Source organism: Sarcophilus harrisii, chromosome 1, assembly GCF_902635505.1.
Source record: "Sarcophilus harrisii chromosome 1, mSarHar1.11, whole genome shotgun sequence".
Taxonomy (NCBI): domain Eukaryota; kingdom Metazoa; phylum Chordata; class Mammalia; order Dasyuromorphia; family Dasyuridae; genus Sarcophilus; species Sarcophilus harrisii.
In genome coordinates this window covers 146,103,631-146,124,028 of record NC_045426.1, presented here as the reverse complement: position 1 = coordinate 146,124,028, position 20,398 = coordinate 146,103,631, and the positions used below count along the sequence as shown (strand labels likewise).

Genomic DNA, 20,398 nt, shown 5'->3' with positions numbered 1-20,398 from the left:
AGAGGAGGACTGAGGAGAAAACAAATTCAGCACTACAGAACCCCTCAAGTTATCTGTTTGTGTTCCCTCTGTAACTTCTACAAGGGCAGAGGCAGTAGTTTTTCTAATCTTTATTCCCCTCCCCCTCCAGCAACTTGCAGAGTATTTTGCACCCATTAAGTGCTGAATAAGTGTTGAAAAACCTGTCGATTATGTGTGATAAATGACTGGCCCCAGGCAGGTTTTCTATCTTATTACAAAATCATAGAATCTCTGAGTTGGGAAGAACATGATTCACTATCATGTTATTTTCTTTTCCTTAAGATCTGCTGTCCTTATTTCTTTTAATAATATCGCCATCTATTCAGTCACTGATTTAAACCTCAGACTCATCTCTGCCTTCTTCCTTTCCCTCAGCCTCCCACATCGAATTAGTTGCCAGCTCCAGCCTGTTCTACTTCTTCATTATCTCCTGAATCTATCCCTCCTTTCCATTCCTACTGTAGCCTTATTACCTCTCCCAGGCCACTGAAATATTCACCTGGCCACTCTCCCAGACTCTAAGAAGTTGGTGAGTTTACATATCATTTTCATAACAGAATTCAATGTAATTCAACTCAACATTTATTAAATGCCTGCTATGCACAAGAAATCAAGCTAGGCTTTGGAGAGACAGATAACAACCTCCCCACCCACCCATGTCCTCAAATTGTTTAGATTCTGCCATGAGGATACAGCTTGCACACAGATAAGAGAATAAGAGTTTAAGAAAGTAAAAAGGCATTAACAATTGAGGACCAAACAAATTGTGGTATATGAATGAAGTGGAATATTATGGCTTCATAAATGATGATAAAAGGTATGGTTTTAGAGAAACCTGATTGTCCATATCCATTGATACAGAATGAACAGAACCAGGAGAACATCTTATAAAGTAACAATAACAATGCAAAGACAGTCTTTGAAAGGTCTAATCAATGTAATGACCTATTACAATAACAAAATAAGGAATGAAACATGCTACTCATATTCTGACAAAAATGGATACAGGGTACAGAATAAGACATTTCTTTTAAACATGGCCACCTGTTTTGTTTGACTGTGCATATCCACTATAAGGGTTTTGTTTTTATTTATCTTCCCTCATTCCAAGGGAAAAGGGAAAGGTAAAAGAAAAAGAAGATATAGAGTTTTGAAAAATTAAATTTAAATAAAAAAATTGATGAGGATTGGGAAGCCTTAGGTTAGAAGACCTAGCTGAGGAGGTAACATCTGAGCTAAGTCTCAAATGAAGTGAGGGATTTATAGAGGTGGAGATGAGGGGAGAGTATAATCCCAAAATAGAAGAAGCTTTATAGAAATATTTGGAAGTAAGAGACAGTAGTATATCATGTTCTGGGAATAAGTAGAAGTCCAATTTTGCTGCAAAGTATGTGCATAAAGGAGAATAGTAATCAAAGCTAGATGGTGAAGGGTCTTAAAAACTAGGCTCAGGCATTTGTATTTTGCCCTAGAATTAGTTGAGACAAAAAGCTTTAGAGTTAGGGAATGACAAAGTCTGACCTGTACCTTAAGAAAATGGTTTTGGCTGTAGGATGGATGATCAGTTGGAGAAGGTAGAAACCTGACAATCCAAATAGGAGGCTCTTACACTAGTTTAGGCAAGAGAACATGAATGAACTAAGGTATTGGTAAGTTTCAATGAAGGGAAGGTAGCAGATGTGAGAGATATTACAGAAGTAAAATCAACCAAGAATGACTCAAAGGTTTTGAGCATGGGTGATTTGAAGAGTGGTAGTGTACTTAATCAAAATAGAGACCTTTGAAGCATTAATAAGGAAATTTGATGGGTGTTTTTGTTTGTTTACATTATTGAGATGTCAAGACATTCAAGCAGAGATGTCAACTGAGAAATGGGTCTTATGGGAATGGAATTCAGGAGAAAGATTAAAGCTATATTTTAAGTTTTGGAATATATCACTTATGAGGCTTATAGATAGGTGTACAATTTATGAATAGAGATGGAGAACTAAGTTAGGTGTAAAAAGGTGTTAGAATCATCTTATAGAAATGATCATTGAACCTGTAAGAGCAAGGAGATCACTAAAGGAGAAAGAACAAAGTGAGAAGAAAAGAAGGTCTAGGACACAGCCTTGAGGGATATTAATTCCTATTGAAATATGGACAATGAAACCTCAAAGGAGACTGAAAAGGAGAACTCCCTAGAAGGAAAATCAAGAAAGACCAGTGACATGGAAGAACCAAAGGAAGAGTTTCCAGGAGTAGAGATCAAAAGTTGAAGAGAAGCCAAGAGAGGAAAAGAATTAAGGAAAAGCTATTGGTTTTACCAGGTAAGAGATTTTTTGGCAATTTTGGAGAGTAATTTCAGAAAAGTGGTGTGGGTGATGAGAAAGAGGAGACAGTGAATAGAATACTGTTTCTATGAATTCAACAATGAAAGGCAGGAGATATACTGGAAATCACAAGAAAGAATAGGGAAAAATGTTTTTAAGTTGGAGATTTGAGCATGTGTGCAGACAGTATGGAAGAAACTAAATGAAAAGCAGAAGATAGAAAGTGAGAGGAAAACAGTGATTGTTGAGGAGGAGAGATTTACAGGAGGAAATGGATTTAAAGAGTACAATTAGAGAGTTGGCCTTCACAAGAAATAGGTTCATTTCTTTTTCAGACTGGAATTGATAGGGATAGAGTAAAAGAGATGAGTGATCTCATGACATCCCCATTTGTCTTAGTAAAGAAATGGGGTCATCTATTGGTAGGGATAGGATTCAGAGGGATGGGGGATAAAAGAGGTAAGAGATGGTTTGGAATAACTATTGAATGAAGTGGATAGAAAAGTGATCTTAGGGAAAAAAAAAAGTTAAATACCCTATAGGAAGGCCTAGTTAAGATTAGACAACATCAAATTTTAATGGACCTAATTATATGACTTTCTTCAAAGAAGTTCAACAGTCAAAAGTAAGGCAGAGAAGACAAGTGTTGGAGGTTGTTAGGATTCTTACAAAGTGATAAGTTAGTTGTCTAAATTTAGCATGGTACTTAACAATTCTCTAGTTCAGAGTTCACACCTTTCACACCTTTAAGAGTTCACACATTAGCATTCAAGATTCACAAGTTCAGTGGAGGAGATTCACAAGCTCCCACCATCCCACTCTTGGAGGAGGAATCAACCTTTGAGTTCACACCTCTAAAAGAGCATATAAAAGGACAAGCCTCAGCCAGGAGTCAGTTGAAGAGATTCAGAGCCAGAATTCAGTAGGAGGAGATTGAGAAGCCAGAGATTGCAGTCGGGCAGAACTGGAGATTCCAAAGAAGAGAGGCTGAAGCTGGAAGAGGCAAAGGACTAGCAACAAGAGCTCTCGGAACCAAGGAGAGAGATAGGCCTCTAGGAAAGCAAACCGGGCTATTTTGAAAGAGACAATAAAGGATCTGAACTTTTAACAGCTGGCTGCATTTGAAGTGATTATTACTTGGAACTGAAAGGAAGGCTGCCTCCCAAAGCCCCCCAAGAAATCTGCTCCCAGAGAATGAATTCTAGAGAAGAGAACACTACAGCAGGTGTGTCTCAGTTGAAGATATAAATGGTCATAGGACAAGGTGATTCAAGAGTAAAAGACAGTTTATGGTTAAATTGGTTTACCATGAGATTGAGTATGAAGAATGCTAAGTGAAGGCAGAATAGGAATTAGGAAGGAATGGAGGGTCTAGAATTCAGTCAAGATGAAAACTAGAATTAAAAGGAGCAAAGTAAAGTTTGATTTGGTATGATGGTAAATTATGTTCAGAAAGAAGAATTTCAAAGTTTAAGATCATGGGGGAGGCACAGTTGGTAAAAATTGAAGGCATGACCACTGCTATGGGTAAGTGATGGAAAAAAGATTTAGGTCATAGGAACTAAGGTGATGAACTCAAAGACAGTGTATAAAGGGAACATCAACATGAACATTGAAGAGGAAATTACGTTTATCATGAATGTATATGTGTAATAGGTATCAGATTTCTGCCTCCTTGATAGGCGAAGGGAGTGGAGGGAGAAAGAGAACGTGAAATTAAAAATAAAGTATCAGGGATAGAGACACTTCAAACCAGGTACTGAACTCCTTGAAAACATAGGAAAATTGGCCTGAAGGTCCATAAGTTACAAGGATAAAGATGATTGGAGTAAACTTCAAAAGAGAAGATAGTACTAAATGAGAGTGAAAAGGGATCTTTTGGAAGGGACATCAAGGAACAAGAAGTATGACTACTCCTGGTCAAATGTTTCAAGTTTCCCGGGAAAAGGAGTGCTCCATAGTAGTGCTAAGTATAATCAGGAATAATTTTTTTTCCCAGAGGGATTTCTATTGGGTTTCTATTAACACCAAAAGATAGAAGGAATGTGAAGTAAAGAGCTGCAGGATAAATGGCAGTTTGCTTACAATAGAACAGAAATTCCAAAGGGTACAATGGAATGAATGGGAGGCCACAGGAAGAATTTTGGAGGGATAGGGCTGGGTTGGAGAGGACTGAGAGTGCAAAGGGAGGTAAAAGTAGAAAGGGATTTTTCACATTAGCAATGCATTTATTATTCTTCAGATGAGAAAACAGGTCTTGTAAGGGTAAATGAATAGTCCCAAGTAAGAAGACTAGTAAATAGCAGTCAGAATGTGAACCCAACATTTCTAATTTCAATGTTCTTTCCTTGATAAATAATACTCATATACTAAATGTGTTACTTTCTCTGTATATACTTAATTCATCTCATGTCCTATAATGATTTTTTTTTCCATTGCAAAGGTGGTAATTTATAAGTAGCAATATTGTTGTTAAAGACACTCAAGACTTCCGATCTTTACCTGACTAAGAAATCTTGTTCTGAAGAAGAGATGTTAAACTGTTCTTTCTCCTTTCAGATTTTATTCAGTTTTGTCAGGAATCTGTTGTGTAAAACTAAATAGTAAAATGTTCCTATCTTCAGTGATCCCATCTGAACTACTTATTGCCATGTCATCCTGTATAAATCACTTAATCTCTTAGTTCCTCAGTTTCCTCATTTACAAAATGAGAGGGATAAATAAGGTGATCTCTAATGACTCTCTTTACTCTCATTTATGACCCTGGGCTAGCTCCAGTGGACAATAAATCAAAAAGTATCTCCCCCCCAATGCAAAAACGTTTATACCAACTAATTTCTCTACATTTTAGCTTCCTATGAACCTTTATGCAACACCCAGTAAATACATATTATTAATATAAGCATAATCATGGACAGCAAGATAAGTCATCAAAACCATAAATGGGCATATTAATCCTTTTACAACCTAGGAAAAAGAATTAGCAGAGATACCAAGTATATCTAGTTGCATAACTCTGGATAAGTCATTTGTTCTAAGCCTAAGAGAAATCCATCTGTAAAATGGGGTAAATAGTACCTGTCTCACAATGTTGTTGTGAGGATCCAATTGAGATCTTGTATGTAAAAGCTTTCTCAAAGTTCTGTCAATGCCAGCTATTCTTCATATAACCAAGATCTTATGCATTTCTCAAAAATGGCTAAGGTGGCTGACATGAATTAAAGTATATGCAGATTTTGAGCCAGATTGTGGAGGACATTTTCAAGCTAGAATTGTGGAACTGGGATTCTGCTTTGAGCCTCAGGGTTCCCTCTGTGTGGTCATGCTTCTCCACGTGTACTTTTAATGGCACCGTCCATGGTGCATGCCCGTGGCCACATTTTCTAAAGCTAATCCCTTGCACTTAATTTCAAACCATTTTTTACTTTATAAAGTCTGAACGCCTCATTGAGAACTGCACATGTAGTATGTGCCAAGACTGGAGTTTCAAAGTTCAGCTATTTTTGAGTTATTTGACTGGACAAAAGGTCGCAAGATATCTTTCACAGCAGGGAAAGTGTATTTTTCCACATGTTTATAGTGTTTTGAAATGGCTGAAGTAATTTTCCTTAAAATTTCCATAAATAAATAACTTTCACCCATGGCATGAGTTGTAAAGACTAGCCAGCCTGTAGAGTAGCGGAGAGAACATGGGACTGGGAATCAGGAGGTCTGCCCTAAGTCCAAGCTCTTGACACTAATCTCTATGACTTTGGGCAAGTCACATGGCATCTAAGCCTCAGTTTCCTTATATGTATGAAGAAGTATAATTCTATAGCCTATGTCTTGAGGCAGATAGAAGAAAACCGTTGTGTAAATCTTAAAAGTGACAGATAAATGTAGATTATAAATTTTTGGCTTTCAAGTTCAACAGTTCTCATTGTCAGACACCTTCTTCACATATCTTGGGGTGAAAAAGTCCCCTTTCTGAGAATGCTTGTACTCCACAGATACTTATACCTTGCTTGATCATTTCCTAGGAGGATTTAATGTAGAAACCCTTGTGCCCCTATCTCCTTGCCTTCTCCCCCCTTTATCTTCCTCCTAGAGCGATTTGATTCTTTCACTCTTTCCTGATGTTATCCCACTATATCTTCTTGTAACCCTCTCTGAAAATAGTTACTTTGTTTTCCCAATTCCCTTTTGTAGGATGACCTCTCTCTCAGCTCCGCCAAGGTGCAACCAAGTCACTTAACAACTTCCTAACCCTTAGTTTCCCAACAGTAAAAATGAAGAGTTTTCACGAGAGAGCCTCTTGCAGCTCTAAGTCCTTTGCTGCCAAGTAGATTTGGTATCTTTGCCTTGCCAGAATTACTCTTCCTGGGGGGAGAAGAGGTGTGCATGATAGAGAAGGGAAGAAATCCTTTGGTATATGTGACTTTCCAACTTGCCCTGTTCATCTTCAACTACCTCCACAAAGAAGAGGGAAATTTCCACGGTATAAAGGACGACAAGGCAGTTTTCTGGAGCAACAGGTCATTGTTGCTTCTCTCTGTTTTTATCCCATCTCTCTCTCCCCCAGTGCAAAATGTACAGGTTAAGCTTTTAAACTAACAGGGAAATGCCCCACCTCCAGCTCTGTGTCTCCATCTGGATTCACTGGGATGATCTCCTGACTTTCCCAACAGGTCTTTTAGGTTCCCTTAACTGTCTGCCCCCCCACCCCCACCCCGTACGGGGCCAGGCTAGCCCTACCACAGCTACCCCCTATTTGCATTCTTAAAAAAAAAAAAAAAACTGATGTCCAGCTTTATACATATAATTAATTTTTCTTTCCCTGAAACTACGCCAGTATCGTTCTCCCCAAACTCGTATGCTGGCATGGGTCTGGCAGGGCATCTCTCCTCCCTGTCTGGCACTGCCTAGTGCCGGTCTGCCCCCTCCCTGCTGCCTATCTGGCCCCAGCTCTGGCCACCCTGTCCTGCCTTTCCAGCCCCTGTCCGGCTCTCCAGCCCCTGTCCGGCTCTCCAGCCCCTGTCCGGCCTGGCCAAACTTGCATCTGGCCCGGTCCGTCCGTCAGTCTGTCAGCCCGTCTCCGCACCCCCTCAGGTTTTGGCTCGCTTCCTTCTTCCCCTTCCCAGGCTCTGGGGATCCGAGGGAGAGAGGCGTCCGTCATTCGGCCTCAGGTCCGCGTCCAGAAGGGTCGCTCCCTGCACGGTCCGCTCCTCTCCCGCCCCCGCCCCACCCCCACCCCCCGGGGCCGCGCACTCCCGAGTCTCCTCCCCCGGAGCAGGAACTGTCCCGCCCGCTCGGAGCCCGCAGACCCCGGCCACCGCCAGGAGGGATCAGGGCGAGGAGCCCCTGCTGTCCTCGGAGCCGTCCCGGCGCGGCGCCTCGGGGGCTGCGGCGGCCTGGCCCTGCTGGCGAGCTCCCCGCGTCCCGACCCCCGGCTCCTGCAGCAGCCCGGGACTCCCGGGACCAGCCGTCCGGCCACTCGCGTCCCCCAGCCAGGCTGCGGGAACTTTGTCGAAGCCCCGAGCCCGGGCGGGTGAGTGGGGGGGGCCCGGCCTGGCCGGGGCCAGGCGGCGGGGGGCTGGGGGCTTCGCGGGGCTGGAGGGGGCCGCTGGGGCGGGGTAGGTGAGCTTGGCCGGGCTGGGGGTGTCGCCCTGCCCCGCTCCCTGCCCTATGGGGGCCGAGCCGCCTCCGCCGCCGGGCGGGTGCGCCGGGCCGACCGCGGCGGCGGCGGCTGCGATTGGCTCAGCGGCCCCATCCGGGGACTGGGCGCAGCGCTGCTCGTTCGCCCTAAAGGTACCAATATGGCGGAGGTGAGCAGGGAAACCGGGCAGGAGCGGCGGGGCTGGACCGGGCGCCCGCCGGGCTCGGGCGACTGCCCAGCGGGCCCAGGGGACTCTGGCCGCCTTCGCGGCCTCTCCTTGGGCCGGGCGGTTGGCTCCGGGACCCTGCGAGGCTACCGGGTCGGTGGTGGGGCTGGCTGGGGGGGCGGGAGCGGGCTTGGGCTCCTCCGGGACTAGGCCGCGGCGACGGCGGCGGCAGCGGCCGCTCCGGCTCGGCGCTGGCCCCAGCTCGGCCGGGAGATGGAGAGGGGACCGAGGCGCCCGGCCGGGGCCAGTCTCGGCCCGGCATGGTCATAGCGCCCGGCCCCGGGAATCCCTCCCGCCCGGGGTGACGCGGGGAACTGGCGGTCCCCGCTCCCTGCTCGGGGCTTGGAGGTAGGTGGGTGGAAACCGGCGGAGCCTCCGTCGACCCCCTCCCCCCCACCTCCCGGGGCCGGATTGCAAAGCGGGCAGTGGGCTGCGCCAGCGCTCCGGGGCCGGGAAGGCAGAGGGAGAGGCGGCAGCTTCCTCTCCCCGCGGAGCGAAAGGCGAGGGGAGGACCTCCGGCCCAGAGCTGGGGCTGCGCAGCCCCGGGGCTTGGGACGGCACTTTCCCGGGAGCTGCGGGATGCGCCCCTCCATCTGCGGGGGACTCGCAGGCGGAGCTGGGAGAGCCTGGGGGCGCCCCGAGGGAGCAGGTTAGCACCCTCCCCCACTTTATCCCGCAGCCCGAGCTGCACCCCCCCAGCTCCCCGGCCCACTTTGGAGCGTTTGGACTCCGGGCTGGTGGGGGGGGGGGTGCTGCTCGGGCTCCCCCGGGAGGATGACTGGAGGTGAGGGTCCTGAGCTGTCCCTGCGCGGAGTTGGCCATGGAGAGGGCAGCCCCCCGCCAGAGTCCGGAGCTTTCCCGCAGGCCGGGGAGGGGGAGCGGAGTTGTGCGACGATGGAGCTGGGGGGTGGGGTGGAGCGGAGCGGGACGGGCCGACGGAGGGAGGGGCGGCTGGCGGCGGGCGGGAGGGCTTGCAGGCCGGGAAGGGGTCGGGGTGGGAGCTGCGCTCCCCCTCGGGCAGCCTGAGCAAGCGAGCAGCAGCATCCCTGGGACGGAGCCCAGCCGGGAAGCGAGAGCCCCTGCATCCCGGCAGCGGGACGGGAACGCTGGCGGCCGCGTTTTGGGGGGACGAGAGGCTGCGCCCCGGGCCGGGCCTCCCGCGCCCTCCTGGGGGCTGGCTGGAGGGAGAGCGGTGGGGCCAGGCCGGGAGGGCAGGGAGAGGTGTGGCGTCGTTACAATGGGGGGTCGGGAGGCTCGTTAGCTGCCGCTGCGACGGGGCCGAAGGGAGGCGGGGATGCCCGGGAGGGGATGGCGGAGCAGCCACGGCGCTACCAGCCCTTTGCGCCGGTTTCGCTTCTCCGGAGCTTGGTAACTTCCTGAGCGAAAAGGGCGGCTGGAACTTGCCGGTTCGCGCCGAGCTCCTTCCCCCCCAGCCCGCGGCGAGTCTGCGGCGCGGGGGACTTGGGGAGGAATAGGAGGCGGCCGGGAGGGGCCGGGGCGGGGGGGGGGGGGGGGCGGGCCGGGGCCGCGGGCCGGGCTGCGGCTCCGGTGCGGGCTGCCTCGGGCCCCGCCTCCCGCCCGTCCAGGAGCCCGCTGCGCGCCGCTCCTCTCTGGGCTTGGCGCCGTTCGCCCCCCTCCCCCGGCCCGGCCGCCCTAACCCCGCTTCTCTTCTTATGTCTCCTTTCTAGGCTTCCTTTGGAAGTTCGAGCCCAGGTTTGTCCCGTTTCCTTCCCCCTTCCGTGGTCCCAGCGGGCGGCGAGTGGTAACGGGGCTTGGAGGAGCTCCGGCCCGAGGCACCCCCCAACTGCAAACTAGATGCTCTCAGCGATCCTCCGTTTTATTCTGTATCCTATGATTTAATTGCTCGAGGAACAAAACAGTCCTAGTCTTTTTCATATGACTTTTTTGTTTTTAAACGGGACCAGTTGGGAAAATTCACCTTTAGTTCCACAGAAGTTAAGCGTATAGGTAACAAAAATGAATGTTTGCTTTTTAAATAGTATGTGTCTTGACTCTTAGCCATCAAATTTGGGGCAGGCCTGAAAAAACACTCCTTTAGAAAGTTTTCTTGGAATACTGTTTAGTTACTAACTTCAGATTTTGCTTTGAGATTTTGAAAGATATTAACTCGACACTTAAATATTGACAGTTAACTTGTTCTTTCTGGACTGGGGACCACATAATACTGCTTTCCCAACACAATTTATTTTGACTCACATAGATTAAATTTATTTTGCGGGTTTTGAGTTGGAAACTTAAGTGGGCTGGTGTCAATGATTATCTATAAAGTGAGAAGATTAGATTAGAAGGTCTCTGAAGTCCTTTCCAGTTCTGTTTATGAGTGTGATCATAAAGGAAAAGTCTATATTAAAGTAAACAATTTAAGGGAACAGGGAAAGTGACTGACTCCTCAAGATGCTTTCAGTAGAATCAGAAATTATTGTCAAGGAACTGATTATCATCCTTTAAACAGATTTCTTTAAATAGCATTAAGCAATTTATATCCAAATGATAATGTTTGAGGTTAGTAGAATAGATATCATTACTCTTAAGTAAGTTGGTTTTAGTATGATATAAAGGAATTTAAAGATAATTTTCAACTAGAATACATTTCAGAATATGTTTTTAAAATTTAATCCAGCAGAGGGTAATGCCTTCTCATTGACAATACTTGGTTAAAAAACAAAACAGGAGCACTTAATACATTCCCATTCATGTGGCATTAAGGCCGCAGAATTCTGTCTAAATTTTTTTAAAGACATCTAAGTGGAGGATATCACTTAAAGTAAAATTAATGATTTTATAATTCCAACCACCTTAAATGATGATGATAGTCATTTTTTCGGTTTTATTTTACTCAGCTATCTGCTGGTTCACTAAAGCTTTAATGTTCTGGTAGGTATAGCCATCTCTTGAGACAAGCGTTTTTTTTTTTTTTCCCCCTTAAAAATTATCATTACAGAAATAAATTTAAAAGAATTACATTCTGTAGCAATTGTATTTACTTTGGAATGTTGATTGGGGTTTTGTGAAGTCAGAAAAAGTATTAAAATGGTTATGGAGTTTTTAAATAGTGAAAAATAATTGGTCTAATTGAATGAAATATTAATGTGAAACAAATGAAGGAAAGCCATTTTTTCCCCTTAAATTTAGTAACAGAGCTCCTGAGAGTTTGTTACTAGTTTTTCGTTTTCTGTTTTGTTTTCTTATTGAAGAATATTATTGCCTCTGTGTTTAATTTTGATGTTGAAAGGAAGATGAGCAAACTGATAAGAGCTAAAGAATGTAGCGATCATACGTGAAAATGCTGGGGAAATGTTTAATAAATGCCTTTCCCCAAAATAATCCTTAAGAACTTTTAAATTCTTTTTATCATTTAGCTTTCAGATGTAATGCGAAATAAGTCTAACACTTTTATTTTACCATAACAATGGAGCTTTACAGAAATGAAAAAGTGACAACCCTTTTCAAGAATGAATTGCTTTGGCAAACAGATGGCCCATAACTAACCAGGTTTAAGAAATTGTTTTCTCTCTGAAAAATGTTTTCCTTCTGTATAAACTAAACCACTTTTAAAAAGCAGGGGATTTTAATGATGTATCTTGGTTATTTGTTAAACACCTATTTTAAATAAAAACTGGAAAAATACAGAAATAATTAGAACTCAGCCTGCCCTCATGAAACTTGGAATCTGTCAGCTGAAGAGATTAAATTTCTTTTTGCCTGTGTGGGCTGTGTTCTGATTTTGCTTTTGTTCAGATTTTTAAAGTACATTTGGCTTTATCATGTCAAAAATAAAATTACCTTATTAAGGCTGCCAGAATCTTAGCTCTAGAGCTAGTGTAAGGGCCTTTAGAAGCCAAGTTGTATAACCTTCTCAGGACACGAGAGAAAGCCAAATTTCAGAAAGTTTCCAGGGGTCCTCAAACTATGGCTGTGGGCCAGATACAGCAGCTGAGGACGATTATCCCCCTCACCTAGGGCTATGAAGTTTCTTTATTTAAAGGCCCACAAAACAAGGTTTTTGTTTTTACTATAGTCCGGCCCTCCAACAGTCTGAGGGACAGTGAACTGGCCCCCTATTTAAAAAGTTTGAGGACCCCTGGTTTAACAACTAAGGCCACATAGATAGTAAAATCTGTGTCAGAACCAGGATTTGAGCCCCAGGTCCACCACTGACTGTTAAGAGTCAAGTGTTGTTTCAGGCCCTTGCTTTACTGTGCTTCTGAGCCATGTCTAAGCCAGCTTCTTTGGAGGAGCTGAAGAACTAGAAAGCCTTCTTAATAGAAAGGGTAAAGTAGCATTAATGGGATCTTGTATTATTGTGCTTTAACTTATAGGCTACAAGGAAATTAATTTAATGAAACATGTAGACCTGTAGTTTAAAGAACACAATTTTTACTTTGTATGCATTTTATGAATATGTCAAGTGACTTGGGTTGTTTTTATTATAGTTGGGTCTTTGTCTTCTGAGGATCATGATTTTGACCCCACTGCTGAAATGTTGGTACATGACTATGATGATGAAAGAACTCTTGAAGAAGAAGAAATGATGGATGAGGGCAAAAACTTCAGTTCTGAAATAGAAGATTTAGAAAAGGTAAGAGATCATTATATGGTACTGTTTAGCATAACGAGATTAAAAATATTAACAAAGGTTAGTATGAAGGATTTCCACCCAGTGATTTTAGAGCACAGTTAATAATTTCTATTGTTAATTCATTTTATCCTCCTAATACCTCTGTGAGGGAAGTATGGTGACAACTATTAATAGAAGACCAATACCTTGCCATTTTAGTCCTGAATTTATGCCAAATAGGGAATACTTTTAAAATATTTAAAGAGGATACATTATATTTAACTTTTAAATGTTGATCAGTAAAATACTTCCTAATATCTTTTAAAAATCAAACATAGATACCCTATTTTGCACATCTCTTTCATAATCAATATATTTCCTTTTAAAAATGCATATGAAACAATTAGATAGAAGTATTCCTAGGTGCTAGTTTCTGGTGCCTAGCTACATTATTAGAAAAATTTTATTAAATATTACAAATGAGTGGTATTCAACAAAGAACCAGTTTATATATGTCACATACCAATATACTTACATATAAATTAATAAGAGAAAAAGTTAAATGGAGAGAGAATACACTCATCTTCTAGATGCTAATTTGCCTAGATAAAAGAGAATCTTTATGCAAAAGATATTTCTTGAAAATTCTGTCTTCTTAATGCATCTTAGTATATTTGAGTGTATATATAATATATGAGGATGAAGAAGAGAGGGCAGGACTATAATTTAGTTTTTCCTTCTGATTGTAAGTACCTGGTAGGCATGATCCTTAGGAGATTTTTTTTGTATCTCAAGTGTCATATGTTTAAATGTCTAATAATTATTAAAATTTGGTTGCTACATTGGTCACATAAAGCTCCATTTATCTAAAACTAACCTCCTTTTTTTGTATGTTTCTACCCAGACTAGAGCAAAGGTTATATTCTTATTTACATTCCTTACTCCTAGTACTCATAATACTCAATATTTATGTAACATCTTTTGCCTGGAGAATTCAAAGAACTATTACATATTTATATTTGTTATTATTTACTTTTATATCATAGGTAGAACCTTGGGTTCTGTCTGTTGATATTGAGTATTCATCTCTTCCTCTTAATGACCTGCATAGATGCAATTAGATGTATTGAGTTTTTATATTTTGTTGACAGTCTGAAGTCTGAGCAAATATTCAAAGATATATACTCTGTAAATTTCCCATGAAAACAAAGCAAATTGGAAATTTAGGGAGATATATGTATATTAGGAAATTCTCCGACATAAGAAGAAAATTCTTTTATTTACCCTCTACTGAGAAATGGATAGAGTGACCACAAAAATTGTTTTGGTGATGAAGTTTACAAAAGAAATGCTCAATTAGCTGTTGAACCTCTACAATGAAGCTTTGGACTTTGCCTGGGCTAACTTCTCTTCATGTTCAATAGTGTATCCTTTCTACCTTTAAGTTCAGAAGAGTTAGTGAGCTAGGTTTATTAGATAGCTCTGTCCCATAGTAGCAGAGTTATGATACAGAGTTAAAATCAGGCTACCAGGTTAGCAGCTTACTTTTCACACATCATTCAAGATAGATAGCAGCATGCTTTCCCAGATAAATAAGGGATAGAGATCAGAGGAAGAAAAAGGGAAAATATAAATTTTCCCTTTACATTTTCAGTCAATCAGTACTATTCCCAAATTTTAAAAGTTTGACTTGTGATCTTTTGAATTCTGTTTTGGATATACTTGTGTATATCCATTCCTTGAAGATAATCCATTCCTTGAAGATAATCCATTCCTTCTGAACAGAAGAGAATGGAGACAGATTTCTTATATTTGAGTTTTAAGTCTCAAAATAGAATAAAATAATTGAAATTTGATTGGAATTCTTTTATGTGATGTTGAATTTTTTTTTTTTAAACAATGGCTCATTTTCATTTTTCAGTGTTTTATATAAATTTTTATCATGCTCATCAGGCATGTGTCTTTAGAAAATTATTTTGGAATTTGGCAAAAGGGAGATTATTTGTTTTATCTAAAAACTTATGTATAAGTTGATTAAGGTTTTGGAATGCTTAATTAAGAAAAGCAAAAATAAAACCAAAATGTAGACGCCCACAAATTTTTTTAACCAGTTTGATCATCTTCCTGTAGGTTATAAGTTCCATTAGTTAGAGAATGATACATTGAACTTGGAGTCGGGAAGACTGGAGTCTAAATCCCTCTCTATCTATGAGCCACTTATTTTACCTTACCTCTCTGAGCATCAGAACACTTGTCTGTTTGGGATGGCTTTGTTGGCTTTGTATTGGTGTGGGGAATTTCTGTACTATGTTATCTTATATATTCCTATTGGGAAGTCTACCTTTCTGAAGAGTCCACTTTAACAAGTGGTTTGACACTATGTTTTAATGAACTTTTTACAAAGGTAAAGAAAACATCTTTAAAGAGTTAGAGGAAAAAATCATTACTAATAGAAAGCTTTTATTGAGTTCCCAGTGTGTGCTAGATTGGAGATCCAGAGAGGTATAAGTCATAATCTCTAACTTCAGATAGCAGTCTGACTGCTCTGTCTTCATTTACTTATTCATAGGGCATGATATCATAGCCATGATTTTCATTTTATTTGGAAATTTCCACTAATAAATTAACCTGTCTTTGTTTTATAGATCAAAAAACTCCAAACTGCAGGTCCACAGAGATACTTATCTTTCTATATCTAATTGGTTGTGTTTCTAACCTTTAAAAAGTATTTTAAAACTTTACCTTCATTTTCTTATTGTCATCTCTAGCTGGAAATTTGTGGTAACAGAAAGCATATAGAAAGGTTTATTGGTTAGGGGTAAGATAGGCACACAGTGCCACATCAGCAGGACTTGTGTCAAGCTTAAGTATATTTTAAGAATATTTGAATGTTTTATAAAGAATTAGTGGATTTTTATCTATGTTAAATAAAGGTAAGCAGAACAGATCATTCAAGAATCTTTCATTTCACTGGTATGGATACTGTCTCCATTTACCTCAGATTTCAGGATCTTTATAACTAAGTAGATGGTTTTTAGAGTTGCTGTGGAATTTTAAAAAAAACCAAACACCCTGCTGCCAATCTGGTGGCAAAGTTGTGAATTTAGGCAGACAAGTCCTCTGACAACAGACATAGCCAGTCAGTAGGCCAGGAGAATGCCCTCTCTGCTTGTCACCCTCCACCTTGGCTGGACTTCCCAACACAAGCTGTGTTGGGTCCCTTTGAGCCATAAGCACCTACAGGAATGTAGGGGGAGAAATAGTGTAATAGAGATAGAATCATAAAAATGATAGGAAAATTCCATATTTATACATTGTTCAGTGGCTCTAGAGACATGACACTTATGAATTTGACCTTAGTATGTTTTTTTAACATGAATAAAACACATTTTTGATCATTCATAGACTTGTAATTACTACTTCCCACTTTTTTTGATTAAAGCATTTTTAGTGTCTCCAATGGATAACAAGAAATTAGAAAGGAATTATTAGAGTGCTGCTAACAGTTAAACTATTTAATGACTATTGTAAAGGTTTGGAGAGAGGAATTTAAATGAACTAAACTAATAGGTGTTGTTTCAGTGTTATCCTTTTCTTTTGATAACTCTTATTTTAAAGCATAAATTTAAAATATCCGTTCTACCATTAAAGTCTTTTGGGGAAGTTTTCATCTTTAAAAATATACTTATCATTGATGAATTCCAGAAGACAGATCTATTGAAAAAAATTCTTTAAGGCTTGAAATCATTGACAATCAGTAAATTATATAATTAGGAAATGGGACACTTAAAATTAAATTGGAATTAATAAAGTGTATTTTAAAAGGTATTTGAGTCCCTGAAATAGGACACTGTATTAAAATTTTTTAGTTCTACTACCAATTCACTGTGGATAAATTCATTCCGTTTTTAAGTACCTAATTGCATCAGCTTTAGCCTGCCTGTTTTGTAAAATTTATATATATAAAATACTTTAATTCTAACCAATAGATTAAAACAGCTTTTCTACTTCTGACTTCTCTAATGCTTAACAAAATTTTAAAGAATACAGGATTATATTTATGTTTAGCAATGTCCCACTCTAGATGTTCTTTGATATTTGCTTATTAGAAATATTTTTTTCAAATTACATCATGATTAATTTTCACATTGGACTGTATTCTTTAGATCTATACATATAAATGTATATAAAATAATAAATCAGCTTTTCAAAAATCACATAATAGATTTGTATTCACAAAAACATGTAAGCTAGGTGAGTGACATTTGTTTGGAATTTAATAATATAAATTGCTGTAAATTAGTTAATAGAGAATCATAGATTTAAAACTGGAAGGGATCTTAGAGGTAATCTAGTTAGTATACTTCCACTTGCAGATGAGAGGACTAAGAGTCAGTGAGTAAGTGACTCTTACTCACTTGCTTAAGTAGTCATAAGTAGCAGGAATAAGATTTAGAGCCAGGTTGTCTGACTCCAATTTGAGTTTTTTGAGTTTTTTCCACTATACTTTTTCTAATCCATCCATCAACCTTCTTTATGTGTTTGAATTAAAATGCTTCTTAAGGCAATTTAGCATATATAAATTTGGTTTGAAATACATTTCATCTTTAATAAGAAAAACAATCTACAATAAGATGATAATTTCAAAATTATTTCTATGTACAGTCAGAAATGACAATTAAAAATAATTTATACAAATCAGACTGACTTTGTGACTGAACAATAGCATAACTGAAGTTGACTGTTTCAGAATCAAAGCTGATTTTATGATTTTAAGACAAGTGACTTCCTTTTTCTGTACTGAAGTGCTGTCCTCTGTAAATGATCATAGTAAATTCATTTCACTTCAAGTGTTGGCTAATCACCTCCTAATGAAGGGCTCACCTTTAAAGATACAAAGGAGATACAGGACACCATCTTCTTCAAGAAGCTGGTGATCAGGCAAGGAGGAGAGATAGAAAGAACTGATACAGTTAGGGCAAAATGAATGCCTAGAGTTTGAGGAGAGATAATGGGAAGGAAAGGGTGGCAAGTGCCTTTAGGGGAAGGAGAAGTAGCACTTAAATTAAGCTTTGGGATAGAAAAGTCAAGGAAACATTTTCTAAGCATTGGTGACAGACTGTCCAAAAATATGAGAGTCAGAGCTCATTGGATGAGCTTGAAGAACAGTGAGTAAGCCAGTTGTTTTCATTGTGAGCATAAAAAGGAGAATGGTGTGCTAGAAGACTGGGAAATAGTTTGTCACGAGATGATGGAGGCCTTTAAATGGCAAGACTACAGGTCTGTATTTTAGTCTACAGATCAGTTTCTGAGCCAAGTAATGATGTGATCAGATCATTATATTAGTACGATTACTTTGGGAGGAACTCACTGGGCAGGGGAGGATCCTCTGGAGACAGAAAAAGCTTATAAAATTCTGTGACAATTGTGGAGGCAGAAATAACTAAAACTAAGATGAAATGTTGGTACAAGAAGGGAGGAGATAGGGAGGTGTGCAGACATAGAATTAACAGAACTTAGAATATAATTAAATAGGTTCTGGGGCAGAGAAGGTATCATGATTAGGGAGAAGGACAGGTCAGACGTGAGTGGCAGGAACAAGGTGACATAAGCAGAAGCGGATTTGCAGAAACTATGTGTGACGTGTTATGTAGTATATGAGGCTTGAGTTTTTAAAGTTGAAACAGTTATAGATGCTTCTGAATTTCTGATCATAAGCTTCAAAAATTAACATAGAGAAGCTCAGTAAAATTGTACAGTCACAAATGACATGCCGTTATCCTGAATGTTCAACAAATACTTGGCATATAATCAAACACATGACAACATTTATATTAGAATTCTAGTCTCATTTAAAACAATACTAGACTTGGTACTGAATCTATTTATGTTGTTTGAGAGTTATATTTGCTTATTGGCTTGTACACTTCAATCTCAAATGATGGAAAAGATGTAGCTATTTGGGGGTCCCTGGTTGAGCATCACTTTGCACCTAACACATCCATGTTCATCTCTCCCATATTTATAACAGAATATAATTCTGCTTCACAGGCTTTGTTCTCTTAGTGGTAGATTAGCATTTGAGCTTTTGATCATTGGTCCCTTAGTCCTTTGTCTTTCAGGGTAGAGCAGTCCTGACCAATGTTCCATTTCTCACCAGACTTTCCATGAACTTCATCCTTCAAGTCTGGTCAGCCAGGTGGTCTCCCGCCTTGCTTCTATAGCCTATATATGTGAAAGTGTTTTGAAAGGCATTTTTCTCTATCACAGACTTCTTTCTCTACAATCAAGTCTTTCCCCAAATAGTTTTACTCTGTAGCGACTCCATAAAATCCAATCTACTGTTTCCCTTTTCCAGTTGGCTCCAAAGTTTCAAACCCAAGTGACTAGGAGAATGGAGGCAAGATTTTGAAGGAAGATGATGAATTAAGTTTTTGAACATGTTGAGTTTAAGGTGTGATGGTATATACAAGTGGAGAGTCCAGCAAGCAAGTGGAAATGAGGGAACAAAATCCTGGGGATATATATTTATTTATTTAAGAGTCTTCTATATGGTAACAATAATTTAAGCCATGAAGGTATATGAGAAAGCTAAAGGGAAAGAATTAAAGAGGGCGAAGAATAGAGCATTGAAGGATTCTCGTGCTAGTGTAACAGAAGAGAAACAAACAGAGAAGACCAAGAAGGAACAATCAGAGAGGTAGAAGGAGAATTAGGAAGAGAAAAGACAAAGAAAGACTTAAGCAAGAGGGTGGAGTCAATAATATTAGCTACTGTAGATGATCAAGGAAAGTTCAGTATCGGATAACTGTAGCTTCACATCAGTAACATGAAAATGTTCTCGTTATATAATAGCCAGAGCCAGATACTTTAGGAAATTTTCAGCAGCAGTTGCCAGCTGTACATTTTCTAATTAGAGTGAAGCAAAAACTAATAAATGATGAAAAAGTTTATTCTTTCTGGAAGTATAGGGACATATCAATTAATATAGTGTCACTAAATTCTCTCTCATAGTGAGAAAGTAAGAGAAATTCACAAGCAATCTGAGCCAGCAGCACCTCATGCAATTGTTTCAGTGGAAGTTTTAGCAAGAGTCACCTTTTAACTGATGTAGAAAATGAAAAGCATCTGCACAAAAAACAACTATTTAGGGATTTTCAGGTTCTTATAATCTTTTCTGTAAAAGCATATTGAACTCATCAAAACAAAAAATCTCATTTTATTGAAGTTTTGATGTTTCCACCTCAGCCTCTAGTTAATTACTTTGTTCTCTTGATACACTCTAAATAGCTTAGTTTCTTTCTATACTTTTTAGAATGTGTAAAAGATATATTGTTTACTTGTAATTCAGTAATGGACTCTCTTTGCAGAATACATATGTGTTCTTTATATCTTTGACAAGGAAGGAAATATGCCTTTGGAAGATTTGCTGGCATTCTATGGCTATGAATCGACTATTCCGGGAATAGCAGGTTCCAGTGCAAATAGCTCCCCAAGTGAACTTGCAGATGAATTACCAGATATGACACTGGACAAGGTAAGTCAGCACTAATTATGTTTATCATTATTTAAAATTTAAAAATTTTTATCATCTTTGGCTCTTGGCTGGGTTTTTTGTTTGTTTG

General features: G+C 40.7%; 1 protein-coding gene across 3 annotated transcripts in view; it reads left to right on the top strand.

Moving 5' to 3' along the window:
* Nucleotides 1–7,154: 7,154 nt before the first annotated feature.
* The window catches only part of MIER3 (MIER family member 3), a 30,889-nt gene continuing 17,645 nt past the window's right edge, over nt 7,155–20,398 (top strand). Inside the window, exons 1-4 of one of the 3 annotated variants that reach the window (XM_031965254.1) lie at nt 7,155–7,860; nt 9,883–9,907; nt 12,649–12,794; nt 20,176–20,310. In XM_031965254.1, coding sequence (XP_031821114.1) covers nt 7,186–7,860; nt 9,883–9,907; nt 12,649–12,794; nt 20,176–20,310 — 981 coding nt within the window. In that variant the 5' untranslated portion in view covers nt 7,155–7,185. Of the gene's footprint in view, nt 7,861–8,074; nt 8,138–9,882; nt 9,908–12,648; nt 12,795–20,175; nt 20,311–20,398 lie in introns of those variants that run through there. The other 2 variants (XM_031965260.1, XM_031965259.1) reach the window with 2 other exon arrangements.